A 20,644-nucleotide genomic window follows, 5' to 3' on the forward strand; every position below is an offset into this window, starting at 1 on the left:
TTCCGCGGCGGATTTTTCCATGGGCGCAGCGCGTCCGTCTTCGTCGCAGCTTTGCCCTCAGCTGCCCGGGAGCTGGAGTCGCTCTGCTTGGAGCTCGCAGTCTGCCCGCTCATAGTGCTGCGGAGAGCCCGGGCGAAGAGGTCTGCTTCCCCCCGCTGCGCTGAGTCGTCTGCAGGGCGTTCCCTGCCATCCGGACATCGCTTTCCGAAGGGGCTGCACGCACGGTGCCCGCATGTCGTGCGGGCTGAAAGGCGCCGTGCAACCCGAGAAGGACGAATGTACAGCCGGGTCCGCCGCCGGGAAGGCTCGGGCGGGGTGCGGCTGGCCCGGACAGAGGGGGGAGAAGCGACAGAGCTGGTGACGGGGGAACTCGGAGGGCCTTCGTGAACTGACAGAGCTGACCTGGAAAGCGCAGGGCTAAGGCTGGAGAGAGGGCTGGAGAAGAGGGACGGAGCCTCACGAGAGGGCTGTGGAAATGCTTGCTGTGGTAGTAGGGGGAGAGAGCCCTGGAGAAGCAGTTGTGAAGAAATGAGTAACTCCTGTACCTAGTGACCTAAAAGCTGGGAAGTTGAAAGATGGTGAGTCCCACAGCATTGGCTAAGAGTGATCTAAACCAGTGCGTTGTTTCCCAATGCATGAGGGGCTACTCTGCACAGGCTGGATGTTTCTGCATCCTGCCTGCATCCCACCCCAGCTTCTGCCGAGCTCTGCCAGCTTTGCACTATGGATATTTTTGTTATCATGAAAGCCAGAAGCACAAATCCAGCTGTGTCTCCAGGCACTGGTTTTGTAGGGAGAACTGATGACTGGGAAGTCAGCGTGAACGCCCTTCTGTTCTCATGCTCATCATCTGTCAGCATAAAAACAATACTCATCCTTGAGGGTCAGATATCAGGTGAATAGCAACCTGCCTGCCCTGAGTTGATTGCAAGTGTGCAGCTCATGGCTGTTACCCACATTTCCCTTCTCACTGGATTCCCACTGGCTCTCAAGGCATTGGCAGCTTCCATCAGACAGTGTCTCCAAAGAAGCCAGCAGTCTCAACAGGGCCAGGTTCAGCAGCTGGGGACTGTGAAGCCTCAGGATGCAATTTGGTGATGCCACTGAGCTAAGTGAGGTGCCACTGTAACATGCAGCCACCTGACTGCTGCTTCTTCAGCATCTCTCTTTGTGTGCTGTTTGTGCCTGTCTCACTCTGCAGTGGAGCAAAACCAGTTTTGAAAGCCAAACAAGTAAGAATTCACTTTGTGGTGCTCAAGCTTTCAGGGCTGGGCATGCCAGGGGCAGAGGAGTGTGAAAGAAAAGCTTGAGGAAGAAGGGAGTGGATTCAGCTGCAATTAGCTCAATTAGCTGCTGGTTTGCTTTTCTTTTGATATCAACCCATACTTTGGCAAGAAGTTCTTATGTGTAATTCCTTATCCATCTAATTTTTTATTTGGTCATAACCACAGAGGTAAGGTGCTGCCTGCCAGTTGCAGTTAGCACATCAAACCACACAAACGTACCTGTTCCATGTGGGGATGAGACCGCATCAGTAGAGTACAGCACAGCGTAATCTTGCCATTTACACTGCTGCGGTTTGCATCATGGTCTAGCATGTGCTGTCAGGAGAGGTTGGAAACAGTGTTCAAGCTCCTCCTGTCCTCATATGCTATCATTTAGCTCCTCACGGCATGCACTTCCCATGCAAGTGAAAGTCTTCTGCTTGCTGCGTCTTCTTTCAGATCCTTTTCTCTGCACTTATCTGGGGTTGTCTTTCTCAGGCACTCCTGCCCAAACAAACATATTAAATCCCTTACTTTGTTAGTAACTCAGTTTCCAGAACAGATCCACAGATCTTATTTTGGGTGGTGACTTCACCTGGAAACAGGTGTAATGTCAGTGACTGTCACAAAGCAAAAGTGATGGACAGAGCCTCACCTCAAAGCAGATCTGTATCAAGGCTGTGGTGTTTTGCAGGGTTCTGGAGTTCATGTCATCACGTCACAAGTCCACCAGTGTCCCAACAAAGCTTCATCTGCTAAGGGAGTAAAAAGGAAGAGGAGAAACAGAGGAGAACATTCAGCACATCCATCTTGGGCAAAAGCCAGGCCTGTTTTGTATTACTGAAGCTGAATGGAGAGAACCACCATTCAGGCAACTGGTGGGGGCTGTCTTTAAAAAAGTTCAGCCTATCTGCGTAAGGACACGAACCACCCATGCCCTTGGCCTGCAGCTGACTGTTAGGAGTGAGACTATGCTATACTTGCTTTGTCTTTCTTGCCACCTAATGCCTGAGGTGGAGGAGACTTAGGGTCATTTAGGAGCAATGCTGGAGCTTCTGGGATGCTTTGGAAGGTAAAGCACACATGAATCGTATTGATTTAGAAAGGAGGGAAACACAAAGTAATCTGGTACAAGATACATTAAAGAATACAGAAAAGAATAGAGCCTACAATTAAAATAAAAGCTACTGTCAGTAAGGCACGCCATCCCTACACACTGAGGTCTGGCCCAATTGGTGGACAGACCCTTGAGCAAGGGTTGTCCTTGCACAGTTTGGTGACAGATAAGGATGTGCTGCTGAATAGCATTCACACCATATTCAACCTCTTAAAAAGTAACACGTGTGAATGCAGAAACTCCTCACTGTGAAGCTAAAAGATGGCCTAAGGCCTCATGATTTCGAATTGCAAATAGTGAAAGTGAGCTCCATCTGTGGGTTTGTTAAAGCATCTATCGTATTTTGGGTAATTTTGAGTACAGCGGAGGTGTTATCAGTAGCTTATTTCAGTTCAGCAGCACCCAAGTTTAGAAGCAGTAAGCATACAGCCTTATGAAATGCAGTTGATCATGTTGCTAAGGGTTTGGATATTCTATGCTTATGATATACTGGGTATCGGGTGTTTGGAAAAATAAGTGACAGTTATTTAGATTGAAATGCATGAGGCTTGAGGGTGTTATGGTATTGTGCCATCGAAAGGGACCTGGACAAGCTTGAAAAGTGGGCTTGTGTGAACCTAATGAGATTCAACAAGGCCAAATACAGTGTTTTGCACTCGGATTGGGGCAACTCCAGATATGTGTGCACACTGGAAGTATTCATTGAGAGCAGGCTGGTGGAAAAGGACTTGGAGGTTCTGGTGGATGAAAAGCCAACAGTTGCAGTCCAGAAGGCCAGCTCTATTCTGGGCTGCATCAAAAGTGGTCAACAGAGCTGGGGATATGATGGTCCCTCTCTTCACCTGGAGTATTATGTCCAAGTCTGGGGCCCTCAGCACAAGAAAGATGTGGAGCTGCTGGAGCAGGTCCGGAGGAGGACCACAAAGATGTTCAGAGGACTGGAGCACCTCTTATACAATGGAAAACTGAGGGAACTGAGCTTGTTAATCCTGGAAAAGAGAGAAAGCTTCACTGAGACATCATTATGGCCTTCCAGGACCTAAAGGGAGCTTATAAACAGGAGGGGGACAGACTTTTTACATGGTCTGCTAGTGATATATCTAGGGAGAGTGGTTTTAAACTAAAAAAAGGGGAGATTTAGATTCTATATTAGAAGGAAATTCTTCACTCTGAGGATGGTGAAGCAGTGGCAAGGGCTGCTGAGAGAAGCTGTGGTCTCCCATCCCTGGAAGTGTTCAAAGCCAGGTTGGAGGGGGCCCTGGGCAGCCTGAGGTAGTGGACAGTAACCCTGCCCATGGCAGAGGGTTGGAACTGGGTGGGCTTTAAGGCCCCTTGTAACCCAAGCCGTTCTGTGATTATGATTCTGTAGTCATGTGATTAAGTAGCAGCCCACTGTGGTGATATACTTTTATACATACCAATGCCAAAAAACCACAGCCATCCAGCTGTTAAAACAGTATCTGGAGTTATTTTGATGTTTGCAGAATGAGCACTGTGGGTCAGGAGAACAATTAAGTTTGTTTCATGTTTGGCTCAACCAGATTTTGCAAAAGAGGTTTCCATTTGTACAGCTAGACATGTTGTCTGGGCAAAGTGTATTCCAGCTATTGTTATTACTCAGCTGACCATTACTCGGCAGACTATGTCATGTAGAATTAGGGCCAGTGAAATTGCAGCATTTTTGAGAATTTGTGTTATTAGCATTGCATGTGAGATTCTGGAATTTCAAGCCATCAAACGCACATTTGTTTGTAATTGCGAGCCATTATCGCAGGGTCAGATCAGCATCAGGACAAGCTTGTGTGCTGTTACATTTAAATAGAAACTGTACTTGGGTGTGATGTAAAAAAGGTATAACTGCTTGTTTTTACCACCTGCTCTTCATTTGTACACAGTGGCATTGTAAAGCTCTAAGGGGGCTTGCCATGGAAGCATGCTTCAAGAGTTTTTGATGATTTGGATTATTCAGTGTTAGGAAGTAAGTTTGCCAAATTAGGTTGGTTCCAAAATGCGTTGTGGATTGGTTCTACTAACAATCAGAATTTAGTATCCAATGTTGGAAGGTGCCAGATCAGCAATCTAATTCATCACCCATCTGAGATATGTTGTTCGCAAACTCAACATCATGATTGCTGATCCATTTCCACTGATGCTGGAACAGGCACTACTGTAACCGCTGAGTGTGATAAAATGGTGTATATAAAACAACAATTTTAAGAGGGCAGGAAAGTTTCTCAAAGTGTTTCATTTCATGTCAAATCGGCAGTTCATCAGTATGATTCATCCCATATGGTGAATGGGATAGGGCCTTGCTCATTTCCCTTTCCTTTTTCAACAGACCTCAAGTCAGGGGACATAGCAGGAATAAGCCATGCACTAGGTTATTTACCTAGGGCTTCAGCTCAGTGTAATAAGGTTATAGGAGCTGCTAGCAATAATGCTTCCTGAAGTTAATCTGGAGCTTGTCAAGTGATAAGACATTTCCAGCCACAGTCTTGGTAGTAGATTCACCCAATAGCGAAGGTTCATAGGGTTTGAGTACGTTCCCTCTGAGGGTGGGAATTCCGGGACCTAAGCTAAATCTTCTGCCTCTAGTGCAAACAGACTTACTCTTGCTGCTTCAGCATGCCAGAGGAGGCGTCACCATTTAATGATTGACTACGTAGGCTGTTTTTGGTACGCAGTATCCACATTAAAATCTCAAACTATAGTGGGATCCCATCTCTGTGGATTATTCCCCTGTGCGTCAACAGCAGTGATTTCTTGTTTGACAAAGAGGTTACAGAATCAAATACTTTGCCATCAGATTCACCTAGTCTGTCCGTCACAGTCACTATGACAGGCCTTTTTTTATACTTAACTCTAATTCTTCCCTTTTAATTCGCCTTTCAACTTTCTATTTTCTTATTCCAAACCTTCAGCTTGCTCATTCTCAGTTTTCCATATAGCTTTTGTGTCATGGCTTATTGACCATTGTGCAACCCTAACATTTCCTTCCCAGTGGTTAGTCAAGATAGGGGTACTATTCCTGAAGGATGTCCAGTTTTGAAGTCCTTTTACTTCAAGTATGAGTCTCCGTGTGCAGCATTAAGGCTAAACTTGTTGATTCTCCACACACTGCATTTTCCAGACATCTTGCTTTTCCTGCATCTGTTGCTATCACAGAAGTTCCCAGGGTAGAGCACCTTGTGCATTAAGGATATTCTGGGCAGCCAGTCCACTCAGAGAAGCCTTCAAAAGTATCCCAGGGAGGGAGGAAGATTATATGCTCATCTTCTACACATTTGCATTATACCATGTTTATAATATACTGAATTTAATAAAGAGAAGGTGTTTCCAACTGCACCTGTGCTGGAGCTTTGAAGAACTATTCTGTTTCCCAGGAATATCTGTCTGACTTCATCCTGATCCCAGGGTGTGTAGCATCATCACACCCATCCAAACCAGTCCTCCTCTGAATATTTGGAATATTTTATAGATATTTGCCCAAACTGATCTGCAATACAATTGATAAAGGTTGTGGTGACCCAAGGCAGTGGAGGAGCACCTCCATTGGCAGAAGTTGCACCATGAAATTTTTAGTAATAGGGTGCAGAGAGGCTGTGTTTTCCTGCTTAGGTTTGGACAACTGTGTGGTGGCAGAAAGTTCAGCCTGAGTCATCCTTCACAATGCCAAATGTCAGTGTGTATTTTCTTCCAAGGATTTCACTGAGGTTGGGCATGTGCTTTTCTGCTTGAGCAGTTGTAAAACCAGAGAAATGAAGTTAGTTCTTAATTCTTGAAATAATTGGCTTTTATTGTGACTCAAGGGCAGCTGCTCGTGCTTAGGCATCCTTAGCTTGATGTAAAGTGGCTTGTGAGCTGGTTTTTAATACCTGTACTCTGGTTTCTACTCTTTGTTTTGCAGTTCTAAGCAAAATGCTTCCAGCATCTTCTCCACCTCTGCGTGGAGACCAGTGAAGAGTTCCTTTTCCTCCGTTCTTCCACGTTTGTGACTTTCCGCCACTTCTGAAATTCTTCTTGCAGGATTTCCCAATTAAAACAATTTTTAGCTACCTTATTCCAATCCCACCTAGTTTTTCATCTCTTTTAGCCATTTTCACAGTTTCTGTACAGCCTCCTTCCAAGCATCTATGACTTGGGATTTCACAGAACCCCACTTCTGTCATGAATTACTTTCACAGTGCAGATGGGGAAAGAAGTAATGGATAGGCCTGACCTAGATCAGGAATGTGGTGCATTTGCTTGTTGCAGGAGTTGACGTGGTTACATCATGAGTTAACCCGATGGACAGTGATAGTACTGGGAGAAGCATTAATAAGCAAAATGCTTTGACTTAGTTTGTGGACAAAGTCAAAGCATTTTAAACATGTTAACTACAGCACCCGAGTAGACTTTTGAAAGACCACCCCACTTCTCTCTGAGGCTGAGATCACGAGTGACTTCATGTGTCTGATTTGTGTTTGCTGTTGTGGCCTGGGGGCAGGACCGAAAAGCATAGTTTCAAACATGAGTCTCACCTCCACCATTCTGCTGCAGGCTGCCTCATCCCAAGTATTCCTAAAGACCAGTCTTGACCATAACTCTACCCAGCACATCATAACAAATCACTGTGTCATTTCCTATGTACTGGGTTTGTAAATGTGCTGAACTTAAACTGTCAAAGGGGTAAAAGCTGAAGGAACAGAGCAGGGCAGTGTTGGGCATGGTCTTTGAACTGAAAAATGCATTTCTGTAGCTCTGAAACACATCAACCGAAAGCTGATTTATGTAAACTTTCAGCAGCTTCTTCTCTGGTTATATATATGGGTGCCTTACCACCACATGTTTTTGATGTAAATTACACCCACTAGTTATTCTGAATTCTCTGAGCTCTAGGTTCATGTTTAATTTACTTAATTTCGATGTAACAAAGGTTATTCAAAAATTTACTTTGTCATTTTTCTTTTGATTGAGGTTTTGGGTTGTTTTTTTTGTTGTTGTTGTTGTTTTTTTTGTATTTTCTTCTGAAGTGTTTCTAATGGCTTTTAGAGAAAAGGCACAGGTACTACCCCTAAAACACTTGTCACTCCTTTCCAGGGAAAACCAAGGCAACAGCTAAAACACGTAAATAGAGAGGAATTGATTATGGATAAGACATCCTCCATTAAGCAGCAGCAAAACACTTCAGGTCTCTTGCAACATTCATTTGGGAAAACATCCTGGGCTCAGTGTTAGGCAGCATATGGAACGAAACATTTAAAAGCAGCACCTTGCCTGACCCACAAAGATGTGCTCTGGGGTTCTCTTCTGCCACCTACAGTGAAGCGTAGCCCTGTCTGCCTTGTGGCAGGTCCTGACTGCCATTCTCTGCACACAGCACGCTGCTCCAGCCATGCTTGGCTGGCTGTCACTTGAAGCAAAAGGAGCTGTAGGATGAGTGCTTGTGCTTTCCCTGGTGCTTCACTGCTGTTGCTGGAACAGCTGTTGTCACTTGCTCCTATTATTTACTGCCAGAGATTCTTCTCTTCCCTTTGGCTGCCGAGTAGCTTAAAGAGAAAACAAAACTGGGACATTGGTATTTCCCCACTGCTTATAGGAAGAGGGGTGCTGGGGGAGCAGTAGTATTCTCTTGATTACCTTTTCCCAAAATTTATTCTTCAGTCGAGCTGTTCTCTGGATGCTAAACTATCGGAGGACTTTGTAGGCTGAATTTTCTGCCTTAGACACTTGAACAAATCCCCCTTTTTGTAGAAATTTGATCTTACATTGGTTTAACTGGCAAGCCCTTTGTACTACAAGTAGGTAAATGTAAATGTGAACTTACGGTCTCTCATGTACTTTATTTGTTTAAAGACTTTCCATTGTAGAGGGAACACTGGGAAGCAGATGTTGCCACAAAGGGAAACAAATACATGAGCCTCTTGAGGGGCAGTGACCTTCACTGCCAATAATATGACTTCTTTTGTTTGCACCAGTGGTGCAGAACTGCTCAACAGGTGGTAAGCCGAAATCCAAATGCATATTTCCCTTGCAGAGGAAAAAAAAAACCCAACAAAAAACAATGAGGAACTAACCGGCAGGCTCTGGGGAACTGGAGCTGCAGGGGGTGGGCTGAGTGGGAGGAGGCCATGAGCATGACAACAACCCATTGCGCACCAAAACAGCAACCCGTCAGCTCCTTGTGGCACCTCTGCCCAAGTGTGTTTAAGAAACAGAGATAGCTGCTATGAACAAAAGTCACAGGGGGGGAGGCGTGAGGTGACACGTGAGGAATCACAGAATAGGACTTGAAAAGGTGACAAGGGGCAGGAGGAACGTAAAGACCTGCTTGAGGACAAGCAAAAGGGGACATGAGCAAAGATGCGAGGAGGCAGAGGAGATGTGAGAGGAAACACTGGAGGGCACGCAAAAGGAGGCGTGAGGACATGCACAAAGAAATGTCTCCAGAGTGAAGGGAGGACGAGGAGGAGAGGTGTGGAAGGGTGCATTGTTGGGTACATGGGTGGAGGTGCTGTCACTGAAGGAAGTAATGCTGGAGAAAGCACCCTTGAGGGGTTGTGGCATTTGAACAACCCAAGCTGGGGCAGGGATACCCTTGAAAGTCTGTGCTCAAAGAGGAACCACATGGGGACAGGGACACACCTGTGGGTCTGTGGCTGGGGGGTGATCGATGTCAGAATGGGGATTTCCCTGTGTCCTGCAGAGAGCCTGTGCCAGGGTGGGTACGCTCTGAAGGACTGCAGGCTGTGGAGGGCTGGGCAGAGGAGTTGTAAGAAGCAAGGAGCAGTAGTGGGAAGGAGTAAGATGCAAAGAGTGGTGAAAATAAGCTGTTATGCACTGACCGAAGGAACAGGAACAGACTGAGTGTAAGCAACAGGAAAAGAAGGGAAGCTGGTACTGGGCAGACTGAGTATAAGCAGCAGGGAAAAGAAAGGAAGCTGGTCCTGGGCAGGAGGGGAAAAAGGGAAGCTGAAGCGGAGCCTAGGAAAAGAGAGGAAAGGTGTTTCCCAAACTATTTGCTTAATTGTTTCACTTCTTCTGCTCAGTAGCTGAATTGGCAATTAAAAGTAAAATTGGTTGGTAATAAATTTTTAAAAAGGTAGTTGGTAATAAATCACATGAAATTGAATTTCTGAAGTCAAGACTGTCCTGCTTGCAACAGTATGCTCACTGTGCTGGGGTGCAAACTGTTTACAGATCACACGGCAAACCATTCAAAGCCCATGTAAGTGTAACTTGGGTAGCATTTCCTCTTCCATATATGAGACTTGCATATACTTGCATTGCTGTGTTGGCACTTTAGTGTTTTCCTGATTACAGAGCTTTAGAGAAGAGCCAGCACTGGCCAGCTGCAAGTGTTTATGAGCAGTCATCTTGGAACAAGTGGTGGAGGCAAAAAGCCGTATAGTAGAAAGGTCTCCCATGCTCATGTGCTCTTCTTCCTTCTGAACCGAAGTGGGGCCATAGAGAGAAGAGGGAGAAAAGAGACTTGGAGCAGATGACATGGTCTTGCCATTTCTTGCAGCTATATGGGAAGAAAGTGTTCATTGTCCTCTTGGAGTCTCAAGGAAAGGGGATGAAAGGAAGGGCTGCTTGCTGTGACATGGCAGCTCCCAAGCCCGCCAGAGCGCAGTGCTGCCAGCCAGATGATGTGTGCAAGCACTGAGGGACTTGAAACATTCTGCAAAATCACAGAATGTTGAACTCTCCTTCAGATGGAGGAAAAACTGAACTGAGATGAATCTCAGCTGAGATTTTTCTTTTCTTTTTTTTTTTCAACTGAAGTATAAATGATCTAAAATGGAAGGTCCTGTTCTGTTATTAAGCTGACCTGTAGCTATCTGTAGCAGGCTAATTGAGTTCTTTGTTACATTCTGCACTTTTTAGTTTGTGTCATAAAGCTCCTGTTTTTGCTGATGGACTGTATTGATTTTATTTCTTCTAAATTAAGCATATTTCCGTTGCAGAGGAAAAAAAGAAAGAAACAGAGGTTAGAGCAGAGTAGACACTAAAATGCTTTGCATTTTCCATACAACTTCACTTTTTATTTTTTTCTTTATAGAAAGTGAAACCTTCCTGGCTTTCTTATACTAAAAGCCCGGCATTACTTGGACTATGCAGACTTTGAGGAAGCTGTTGGTACGTTGCTCACAGTTCCCTTCAACAGGCCTGTGCACTCCAGGAGCCTGATGTGCATTACTTCAGACTTCTAAAACAGTTGGACTTTCTGGGAGATAAATTCAGTTTTGCTCTGCTGCAACATGTCTCTTTATGGTTAAATCCATGCTTTGGACTTCAGAGAACTAAACTTGGTGGCTAGCCAGGACAGACAAACTAGGCTTGTAAAAGCAGAAGTAGCACTGTAGTCGGATTGAATGCCTGCTGGGGGGGAAGAGCATATAAGAACAAATACAGGCCGCAGGATGGTTACTGAAGAATAAATGGAAGGGAAACTGTCCCATGACTCTGAAAGCTGAGAACCTTTTTCCAGAAGTAGATGACAGCACTGGGGTTTTAGGCGAGTTTTCAGTTTGGGGGAAGGATGGTTCTACTTTGGGGAAAAGAAACACTGCAAAAGCCCTGTCTCCCTCAGTGCCAGGTGCCACAGCTCAAGGATAATTAGTATGACGGCAGACTGGAGGACAAAAGAGAATCTAAATTTTTAGTATCTAGGATTGTTCCTGTACACATCTGATTTGAAAATAACGGACTGATGAAGATAAAATGGAATGAAGACTGTATTTCTTGACAAGTGGCAAGCATGTAGGCAAGCACAGCATGTATCCAGGGAACTGAGAGTCAATCTTGGTTTGTGATAAATAGAAGAGAGTCTTCCATGCTGGAGATCTCCAAAAGCCACCTGGATGTGGGCCTGGGCACCCTGCTCTGAGTGGCCCTGCTGGAGCAGGGGTTTGGACTTGAAGATGTCCAGAGGTCACTTTCCCACCTCAGCCATTCTGTGATTCTGTGATATGATGATTCTGCACTTCTGTGCTCCTACACTCCTCAGAACTTGTGCAGATGGGCCTTTGATGGGCTGATGGTCCCTGTGATGGTTCTGGGAAGAGCCCAGAGGGTTGTTTCTTGAGCTCCCCTTCTGCCACCAACCCCCTGAGCTCCTTTGTAGGTGTGCAAGTGTGTTTTACCATGCAATCTATAGATCTAACAATCTATATAGGGACTGTGGTTTCTGATGGGGACTGCTGCAGAATGGAGAAGCCAGGACACTTCTTTAGAAACATCCTTAAGGCATAATTTAGCATGCTGGTATACGGAGAGTTCATATACAGCTCTGCCATGGTGATATACTGTGGCTTGTGGTCTGCTGATTGCTTGTCTCTTTTTCTGCTTTTTTCCCCTCCAGATCACAACATTTCTTCTGGAAGAGCAAGCTCTGATGGGAACAAGAATGCTCAGGATGCCCAACTGCCTGCTAAAGCTAACCCGGGTAGTGCTGGGCCACAAGCTCAGAACTCTCTTCATCCTTGCCTTTAAGTTCATGTCCTTTGTCTCCATCGTGTTGTACTGGAGGATCACGGAGGACTCTAAGGGCAGGGACCAAGTCTACTTGCCTGTTCAGATCCAGTGTGCTCACTCTGTTCCATCTCCTCCCTGTGCCGTTGCTGATGAACCTCCTCCTCCCCCAGGAGATGTGTTTTTTGTGGAGACCTCTGAACGAACCAACCCAAATTACCTATTTATGTGCTCTGTGGAGTCAGCTGCCCGGACACATCCAGGGACGAGGGTCGTGGTGCTCATGAAAGGCCTGGCAAACAGAAATGCCTCATTACCCAACCACTGGGGCTTCTCATTGCTAAGCTGCTTCCCCAATGTGGAAATCCGTCCCTTGGATTTGTCGGAGCTATTCTCTGGGACACCTCTAGCAAAGTGGTACTTGCAGGCTCAGCAGCGCTGGGAACCTTATTTCCTACCCATCCTGTCTGATGCCTGCAGAATTGCCATCATGTGGAAATTCGGGGGCATCTACCTGGACACAGACTTCATTGTGCTTAAGAACTTAAAGAACCTCACCAATGTGCTCGGCACCCAGTCCAAGTATGTACTGAATGGAGCCTTTTTGTCCTTTACACCCAAACACAAGTTCATAGAGCTTTGTATGCAGGACTTTGTGGAGAACTACAACAGCTGGATCTGGGGGCATCAAGGCCCACAGCTCCTAACGCGTGTCTTTAAGAAGTGGTGTTCCATCAGGAGTCTTCGGAGCAGTAAGAGCTGCAAAGGGGTGAGTGCTCTGCCCCGAGAGGCTTTTTATCCCATTCGGTGGCAGGACTGGAAGAAATATTTTGAAGTGGTCAGCTCCACTGAGCTGAATGAACTCCTGAAGAACACCTATGCTGTGCATGTATGGAACAAGAAGAGCCAAGGGACAAGGCTAGAGATCACATCTCAGGCTTTGCTGGCTCAGCTGCATTCTCATTTCTGCCCCGCCACATATGATGTCTTGAAGATGGACTTTAAATGGCACTGACTCCAAGGATCAGCTAACAGACATTGCCTGGGACCTCCCAACCCTTCAACTGTTTCATTTCAGATAAACTTTTTTTGAAGTGAAGGTGGTGGGAGCTGAGAATAAAAGCCATTTGTGGGGTTTAGATGGAGCCTGTATTTTCAGCCCATCTGTGCAGCTCTTCGTCTTGACTTTAACAATATTTGGTTCTCTGCAGGACCTTCCTTCTGCTCTCCTCAGTTAGGTGGAGGAATCTCAGGATGAGGAGTGAGTACTGGGCCACTTGTGGCAGCCTCCATAAACCTCTTGAAGAATAAGACTCCTTTCTGTAGCTGCAGATCTGGAAGGGGCCTTGTAGAAACGTGTCCTCTGTCACTTCCTCAAAGCAACAAAAGGATGGGAGAGCAAAGAACAGGAACTGAAGAGGTTAAGAGTGTGCTTGAAGAGGTGTCTTAAGAAAAAATGTGAAGGAAAACAGAGATGAAAGGTGAAATGGCTAAAGTGATGCTTTTTCTTTTCATTCCTTTTTCTTCTGAAGACTTTGATGGAAGAGACTTTCTCATGACACTCATCCAAAGAGAGAACGGGACACTGGAGTCTCTTCAGTGTTGTGGGTTTAAAGACTTGCTTGGAAATTTGGCATGAATCAGAATGAGAGGATCTGAGTCTAGTTCATCATTTTGAAGGAATTCTTGCACAGCAGTGATTTGTGTTATAGCAAATTAACATCCTGTAATGAGCAGGAGAGCTCTCCCAAATCACATCTTAAATTGCACGTAACACAGGAAGAGCTGAACTGTCTTTTACACTGGGCTTGTAAGTGTGACCAAATTTCCATAACTGCATCTATGATCTTTCAGTGCTTAAACTGATCTTACAGGGAAAGAAGTGATACTTCCAAGTATTCCCAATGTTACAGAGTGTGGTGGAAACCTTTACTGTCTAAATTCAAGTTCAGGAACTGAGTCATTTATGATGGACTTCTTCAGTAGCCTGGAGCCCTCCTGCAGTTCACTATTCATTGTGCAGGAGTGTAAATCTCTCCTGGGAGGTCTGGAGAAATGCAGTGAGAAGATTTACTTTTCTCCTCTGAGCGTTTCACTGAATTATGATGGAGAACATTAATGTATCACTCTTACGGTGCTGTTGTGTCTTTGATGGTTCCACCATAGAGGCAAATTTGTTGGATACACGATGGCCAAAAAAAAATGTCCTTTGCTTTGATAGTCAAAAGGATGTGTTGGTGCTCTTACAGTTCATTATATAAAAAATATCAGAGAAAGAGCAGCAGGAAGCAAAAGTAAGGTAGAAACCATAAGCTTCCTTATATCTGTTCCTTACTGCAACCTAAAGAGGTTTTCTGAGGCTCATGAGCTGACACTACAGTGGGGTTGACAGAGGTGAACAAATTATTGGCCATCCCCTCTCCTACGCTGATCTCATTGTGAAATCTTTTCTGCCTTTAGTATGAGGATTTTCTTACCCCTAGGAACAGCAGTGGGGTACTCCAGTGACCTTTCTGGTGGCCATGAGTCAGTGAGATCTCCAGTGTCATGAAGCCTCATAGCAAGAGCTCTTAAAAGGAGTGGCTACGTAGATGATTGCTAGGTTTGCAGTTTTCTGAGGCCTCTTCTGTTTCCCATGTCAAATAGAAGCAAGGTGAGGTTTGTCCAACTTAGCCAAAAGTAGAAGACTGTGCGCACAATGACAACATTTCTCAGGTTGTCTTGGGTTTATTTTCTTTTTTGGAGGATGAAAACAAGCCAAATTGCCTATCACTTTTCCACAATAGTTCCCCATCCCTTGGGGAACATGGCTTTGGGAGCTCAGGAGGTTGTGCACCTTTTGTTTATTTGCATGCTGAGCTGCCTGACTGGAAGCTGCTGCTGCTCTGCAATGGAAGCTACCTGCCTAGCAGTTGGGCAAGGCAGGAGCTCTGTGCACAAGCAGCTGCTCTGGGATGAAGAAGGTGTTGGAAACACCCTTCCACTGGGTGCCTCCAAACATGTACATATATATGTAATGCTGTGTCATGGTTTTGGCTGGGGTGGAGTTCTTTCCCCGTAGCAGCCCATATAGTGCTATGCTCTCCATATCTAGCTGGAACAGTATTGATATTGCACCAATGTTTTGTCTGTGCTCTTATGGCAACAAAACTCTCTCCACTCCCCCAGGGGCAGCAGGCTGGGGGGTAAGCAAGAGATTGGGATGGGACATTGCCAGGACAGCTGATCTAAACTGACCGAAGGGGCATTCCATGCTGCATGACGTCACACTCAGCAATAAAATCTGGAAAGAAGAAGGAGATGGACGGGCTCTTGTTATGATGTCTGTCCTCCTGAACAACTGTGTCATATATTGAGGCCCTGCTTCCCAAGATGTATCCAAACATCGCTTGTTCATGGAGAGTAGAGAAGAATTGTTCTCTCTCTCTTTGCTTCTGCACAGCCTTTGTTTGTTTTTCTCTTTTTTCCCCTTCAATTAAATTGTCTTTATCTCAACTTGTGAGCTTTTTTTTTTCCTTATCCCATTTCCTCCTCTTCTTCCTTTGAGACAGGGGAGTGAGAGAGCAGTGTGGCGGAATTCAACCAGCCATCAGTGCAAAACCACCACATGCTGCCCTGTTGTTCTGCTTAGCTTTAAGGCATGTGCTGGAGACATTCAGGATTTTGAATCTCCAAACACCGAACATCTTTAAGAACAACAGCTTTGTGGAGAGCAAAAGATCTTCATGACTGTTTAAGTGGTCTTAACCACAAAAAATGGTATAAATGGATGATATTTTCACATCATGCTCTATCTATACCTAATCATTTCCCTTCCCACACACTGCTTTCTTTAGAAGCAGCCACAGAATCATCAACTCTGGCCTAGACTGTGACCAGTGGAACATGGTTTCTCCTTCTAAGAATTGTTTCTGATTTGGGCTCTTTATGCTAAGCAACGAAAAACGCAGTGAGACAGAAACCAGGGAAGGTAAAATGGTGTTTCAAGATTGTAAAGCCTTAACAGAATCTCTACTGTGGCGATATCAGGGACTGATTACAGACATATTTGGGAGCTACTAAATATTTGATTTGGTGTACTACTGCTTACTCTAAGGAAGTGCCTTTTTGCAAAGTGAAATGTTTTTGTTGTTCTTGTTGTTTTTTTGTTTGTTTTTTTTGTTTTGTGTGTGTGTGTTTTTCCCTGTAGAGTCAATGTTCCGAGGTTATAAGCAGAGAATCAAACCAAAGCAGTCTTTGACCCTCCATCTTGTGAAAGCAAAATAAATAGTTTTATTATTTCTTCTCTCTACCATTTTGTTCTGTGATGCGTTGGTGGCAGGTCTGAACAATCTGTTTGTTACTATGCAGAAAAGTACTTTAAAGTCGTGTCCAGAAATGACTCAATAAAATTAAGAGAGTGTAATGAAAGTGAGGTAAGTTGAGTATAATTACATGGGGAATGGAGGCTCTGGGGACCACAACTACAGTATTGTCTTTGGGACTTCAAGGGAGGGTGCAGAGAAAAGTGTGGTACTGTTTCCTGATTCAACCAAGTTAGAATCTCTTTGGCCAGTTTGTGTTTGTGTCATCTGCCTGGTTTTGTCCCCTCCTAAACTTTTAGATAAACACCCCTAGTGTGTTTACTGGGGGAGCAGAGAGGGAAATAAAGAAGGCCTTGATGCTATGCAAGTGCTGATCAGCAACAGCTAAAACATTAGCATGTTATTGGCATTGTTTTGGTCGCAAATCTAAAGCATGGCTCCATAGGAGATGCTGTGAGAAAAATCAGCTCTATCCCAGCCAGACCCAGTACAGATGAATAAGTGACTGACACACTGGCATATGAGGAAAGGCTGAGAGAACTCAGATCATTTTTCCTGGAGAAGATCAGGCTTGGTGGTCAGATCTTTTCACTGTTTATAAATACCTGAGTGAAGATGGAGGTTAAGAAGCAGAGATGCAGCTTGGCTGGAGAATAGCTTGAGAGCAGCCTTGAGGGGAAGGATTTGGGAATGTCAGTTGATGAAAGACTCAACATGAGCTGGCAGTGTGTGCTTGCAGCTCAGAAGGCCAACTGTATCCTGGGTTGCATTAAGAGAAGTGTGACCAGCAGGTTGAGGGAGGGAATTCTGCCCCTCCACTCTGCTCTTGTGAGACCCCACATGGAGTACTGCGCCCAGTTCTGGAGCCCTCAAGGTAAGAAAGACATGGGCTTGTTAGAGCAGGTCCGCAGGAGGGCCACAAAGATAATTAGAGGGCTGGAGCACCTCCCCATTGAGGACAGGCTGGGAGCTGGGGCTCTTCAGCCTGGAGAAGAGAAGACCCCGAGGACATCTGATAGGGACCTTCTGGTACCTGAAGGGGGCCTACAGGAAAGCTGGGGAGGGACTTTTTGTAAAGGCATGTAGCAACAGAACAAGAGGGAATGGCTTTAAAACTGGAAGAGTAAATTTAGACTAGATATCAGGAAGAAATTCTTTACTGTGGGGCTGGTGAGACACTGGAACAGGTTGCCCTCCAACAGAGGACTTGGAATTAGATGATCTTAAAGGTTCTTTCCAACCTAAACCATTCTATGACTCTATGAAACACCAAAAATGTCTATTTTATGGATGAATTAAAGGCAAATACATTAAAGCTGTGCATCGTAGAGGTCCTAGCTTAGACTAATTGCTATTTCTGATAATCTGTAATCCTTTAATTTTAAAGCCTTGAGTTCACAAAACAGTCGTATTAATTTACAGAATTCCTATTTTTAAATCTTTTATGCTTTCAGACCTGCTTACTTAAAAGAATACAACAGTTTTGTAGAGAACAGTGAGCCAGTAATTCTTCTGGCCAACTCATGACAACAAGAAAATCCATTTAGTCCAGGATTCTTCTTTCTTGAGCACCTCAGTATTTTTCTTTGGAAACATTTCTACAAAAGAAGGCTATCCAGAAAGTTTTAGACTATATATTAGGAAGAAATTAGTTACAGTGAGGGTGGTGAGACACTGGAAGAGGTTGTCCAGCAAAGTTGTGAATGCTTCCTCCCTGGAAGCATTGAAAGGCTGAATGGGGCTTTGAGCAACCTGCTCTAGAGAGAGGTGTCCCTGCCTATAGCAGGGGGTTGAAATTAGATGATCTTAAAGCTCCCTTCCAACCCAAACCATTCTATGATTCTATGATTCAACCAAGCAAGGTTTTGCCCTTGGGTCGAAGTAATCCCCTATAAATATGGAAACTGAGAGAAGAACTGCTGACAACTTTGGGGTCCTGGTTGATGAAAATTTCAACACAAGCCATAGAGTGTGCTTGCAGCCTGAAAGGCCAGTGGTATACTGGGTTCCATCAGAAGAGGGGTGGCCAGCAGGGCAAGGGAGGGAATTGCCCACACTTTTCTGCCCTCAGATGGCCCCTGCTGGAGTACTGCATCCAAGTCTGGAGCCCTCAGCACAGGAAAGATGTGGAGCTTCAGGAGAGGGTCCAGAGAAGGGCTACAAAGATTATCCAAGGGCTGGAGCACATCTCCAGTGAAGATAGGCTGAAGGGAGAGGGCTTGTTCAGCTGAAGAAGACTGTAGGATGATCTCATTGCGGCCTTCCAACTTCTAAAGAGAGATTATAAGCAGGAGAGAAATCAACTTTTTAAGAGTGTAGATAGTGATAAGACAAGGGAGGATGATTTTTAATTAGGGAGGAGATTAAGATTAGATGTCATGGGGATCTTTGCTATTGCGAGAGTGATGAGGTGCAGGATCAGGTTGCCCAGAGAAGCTGTGGATGCTCCAGCCCCGAAGGTGTTTAGGGCCAGATTGGATGGGGCCCTGGGCAATCTGATTTAGTACTTGCTCTAGTGGTTGGCAACCCTGCCAGTGTTAGGGGGTTTGAAACTTGCTGATCCTTGAGGTCCCTCCCAACCTAAACTGTTCCATGGTTCTGTGATTAGGAGGATCTTTCCAGTGTGTGAGGTGTATAGAATCACAGAATCATAGAATGGCTTGGGTTGAAAAAGACCACAATGATCATCTAGTTTCAACTATGTGAAGGGTCACCAACAACTATACCAGAGCCACATCCAGCCTGGCCTCCTCCAGGGATGGGGCATCCACAACCTCCTTGGGCAACCTGTTCCAGTGCATCACCACCCTCTGTGTGAAAAACGTCCTCCTAATATCTGACCTAAACCTCCCCTGTCTCTTAGTTTAAGACCATTCCCCCTTGACCTATCACTATCCACCCTCATAAACAGTCGTACCCTCTCCTGTTTACATGCTCCCTTCATGTACAGGAAGGCCACAATGAGGTCTCTCCAGAGCCTTTTCTTCCCCAAGCTAATCAAGCCCAGTTCCCTCAACCTTTCTTCATAGGACAGGTACTCCAGCCCTCTGATCATCTTAGTTGCCCTCCTCTGGACTTGCTCCAAGAGTTCCATATCTTTCTTGTGCTGGGACATAAATGTTGTACAAATGTTACCCAATCTTTTACTGTACAGCAAAGAATCTAGAGTGTAATGCTTAGAGAAAAGCATTCCATTGGTGTTAGAAGCACTGCTACTATTGCTTGTTGAGAGATGAAACACAAATTCAATCTGAGATTTCAGCATGAAATAAACAAATGACTTTACATGACATGACAATGGAAGAAGGTTTATTACTGAATCATTTTATTTCCAGAAAAATTGAATGAATAAATAGTTAAATATACAAACAAAGGGGTATGAGAACTAAAAAGGTTAATTTCTGATAGGTATTATTTCTGCAACTAATCACCTATGAGCTACAGCTTAGGGACATGTAAGTAGGGGCTTCTGTCCCGCTGTCTGCAGTGGGTCCTGCACTACGGGGCCATCCCATGGCCTGCATCTGCCCGGTGCTGGCTGCAGGTGCATGTTGGGCAGTGTGGGGCTGCCCGGTGCTGCCAGTCTGGTGGCATTATCATGGCTGCTGCCCTCATGGCCATTGCAAAGCAGGAAGCAAAGAAATTCAAGGCAGCCCAGGGAGCCTGCAGCTGTGATGTTTCTGGGGACTGCAGGAGCTCCTGCTGAGGACAGCCAGGTGTAAAAGAGGGGAGCAGGAAGGGCTGAGTGCCCTGTGATGGAGGAACACAAGTGGCACCCAGCATCTGGCTTCTGCTCAGGGGCAGCATGGAGCAGGGCAGAGCCTGGCACTGTTCCAATGCTGGTGCTGCAGCAGAGCCTGGCAGGATGTGAGCAGCACATCCTTGGACTTGGAGGGTGTTATTCTTAGGGCGCTTGGCTGGTGGAGGCCCCATGGGTGCTGCTGCCTGTGTGCATTCCGGCTCTGCTGCCTGCAGGCTCCTCTCTGGCCCAGCAGCCACTCCCTGCATGGGTTGGGCATCTGGGCTGCTCTTCTGGGGGCTCTCATTCAGAGCCTCCTGTAGGGCAGGGGTAGGGGCAGCCACGTCTCTTCTCTTGTGGGCTACTCTTCGTTTGCAGTGTCCCAGAAGCCACGGGTAATCTCTTCTGAAGTGTGGGCTTGTCATGGTTTCATGATTTTTCATTATCGGTATTCCACATCATAACATCATGCAATGCACTGGGGGTTTGACTGCTGATGCTCAAGTTCCGGGTGCCTGTCCAGCGGAGAAGAGCAGCTACGTTTCCCCAGGGGGCTTTGCGGTCAGCGAGGAGATATAACTCCCGGCAAGGTCACCTGATGCTCTCTTCTTTGCCTGCGCTGCTTCGCTTGCGCTTCTCTGCCTGCGCTGCTTCGCTTGCGCTTCTCTGCCTGCGCTTCTCGCCTGCGCTTCTCTGCCTGCGCTTCTCATCTCAGCGTTGTGGTAAGGCCGATCCACTATCAATTTCACATTCTCTCTCCTTA

At 45.7% G+C, this 20,644-nt stretch overlaps 1 protein-coding gene across 4 annotated transcripts; it reads left to right on the forward strand.

The window, feature by feature from the left end:
- The first annotated feature begins 9 nt into the window (after nucleotides 1-9).
- On the forward strand, nucleotides 10-16,129 carry A4GALT (alpha 1,4-galactosyltransferase (P blood group)). Of its 4 annotated transcripts, none has more exons than XM_031555185.1 (3): nucleotides 10-578; nucleotides 1,960-2,337; nucleotides 11,729-16,129. In XM_031555185.1, the coding sequence occupies exons 2-3, from the start codon at nucleotides 2,326-2,328 to the stop codon at nucleotides 12,851-12,853; spliced, it is 1,137 nt and encodes a 378-aa protein (XP_031411045.1). In that variant the 5' UTR covers nucleotides 10-578; nucleotides 1,960-2,325; the 3' UTR covers nucleotides 12,854-16,129. The 4 variants fall into 4 exon arrangements, with proteins under 4 accessions (XP_031411045.1, XP_010713700.1, XP_010713740.1 ...); XM_010715415.3 differs by lacking the exon at nucleotides 10-578 and adding an exon at nucleotides 1,150-1,232; XM_010715398.3 differs by lacking the exon at nucleotides 1,960-2,337 and having other exon boundaries at nucleotides 10-1,232.
- The last annotated feature ends 4,515 nt before the right edge of the window (nucleotides 16,130-20,644 follow it).

The sequence above is a fragment of the Meleagris gallopavo genome, chromosome 1 (assembly GCF_000146605.3).
Source record: "Meleagris gallopavo isolate NT-WF06-2002-E0010 breed Aviagen turkey brand Nicholas breeding stock chromosome 1, Turkey_5.1, whole genome shotgun sequence".
Lineage (NCBI taxonomy): Eukaryota > Metazoa > Chordata > Aves > Galliformes > Phasianidae > Meleagris > Meleagris gallopavo.

Excerpts from the sequence above, each read along its gene's own strand:
- A4GALT (XM_010715398.3), top strand. The coding sequence starts at position 1,131 with ATGCAGCCACCTGACTGCTGCTTCTTCAGCATCTCTCTTTGTGTGCTG. Across the intron at positions 1,233-11,728 it reads CAGTTTTGAAAGCCAAACAA|ATCACAACATTTCTTCTGGA; the intron begins GTAAGAATTCAC and ends TTTCCCCTCCAG.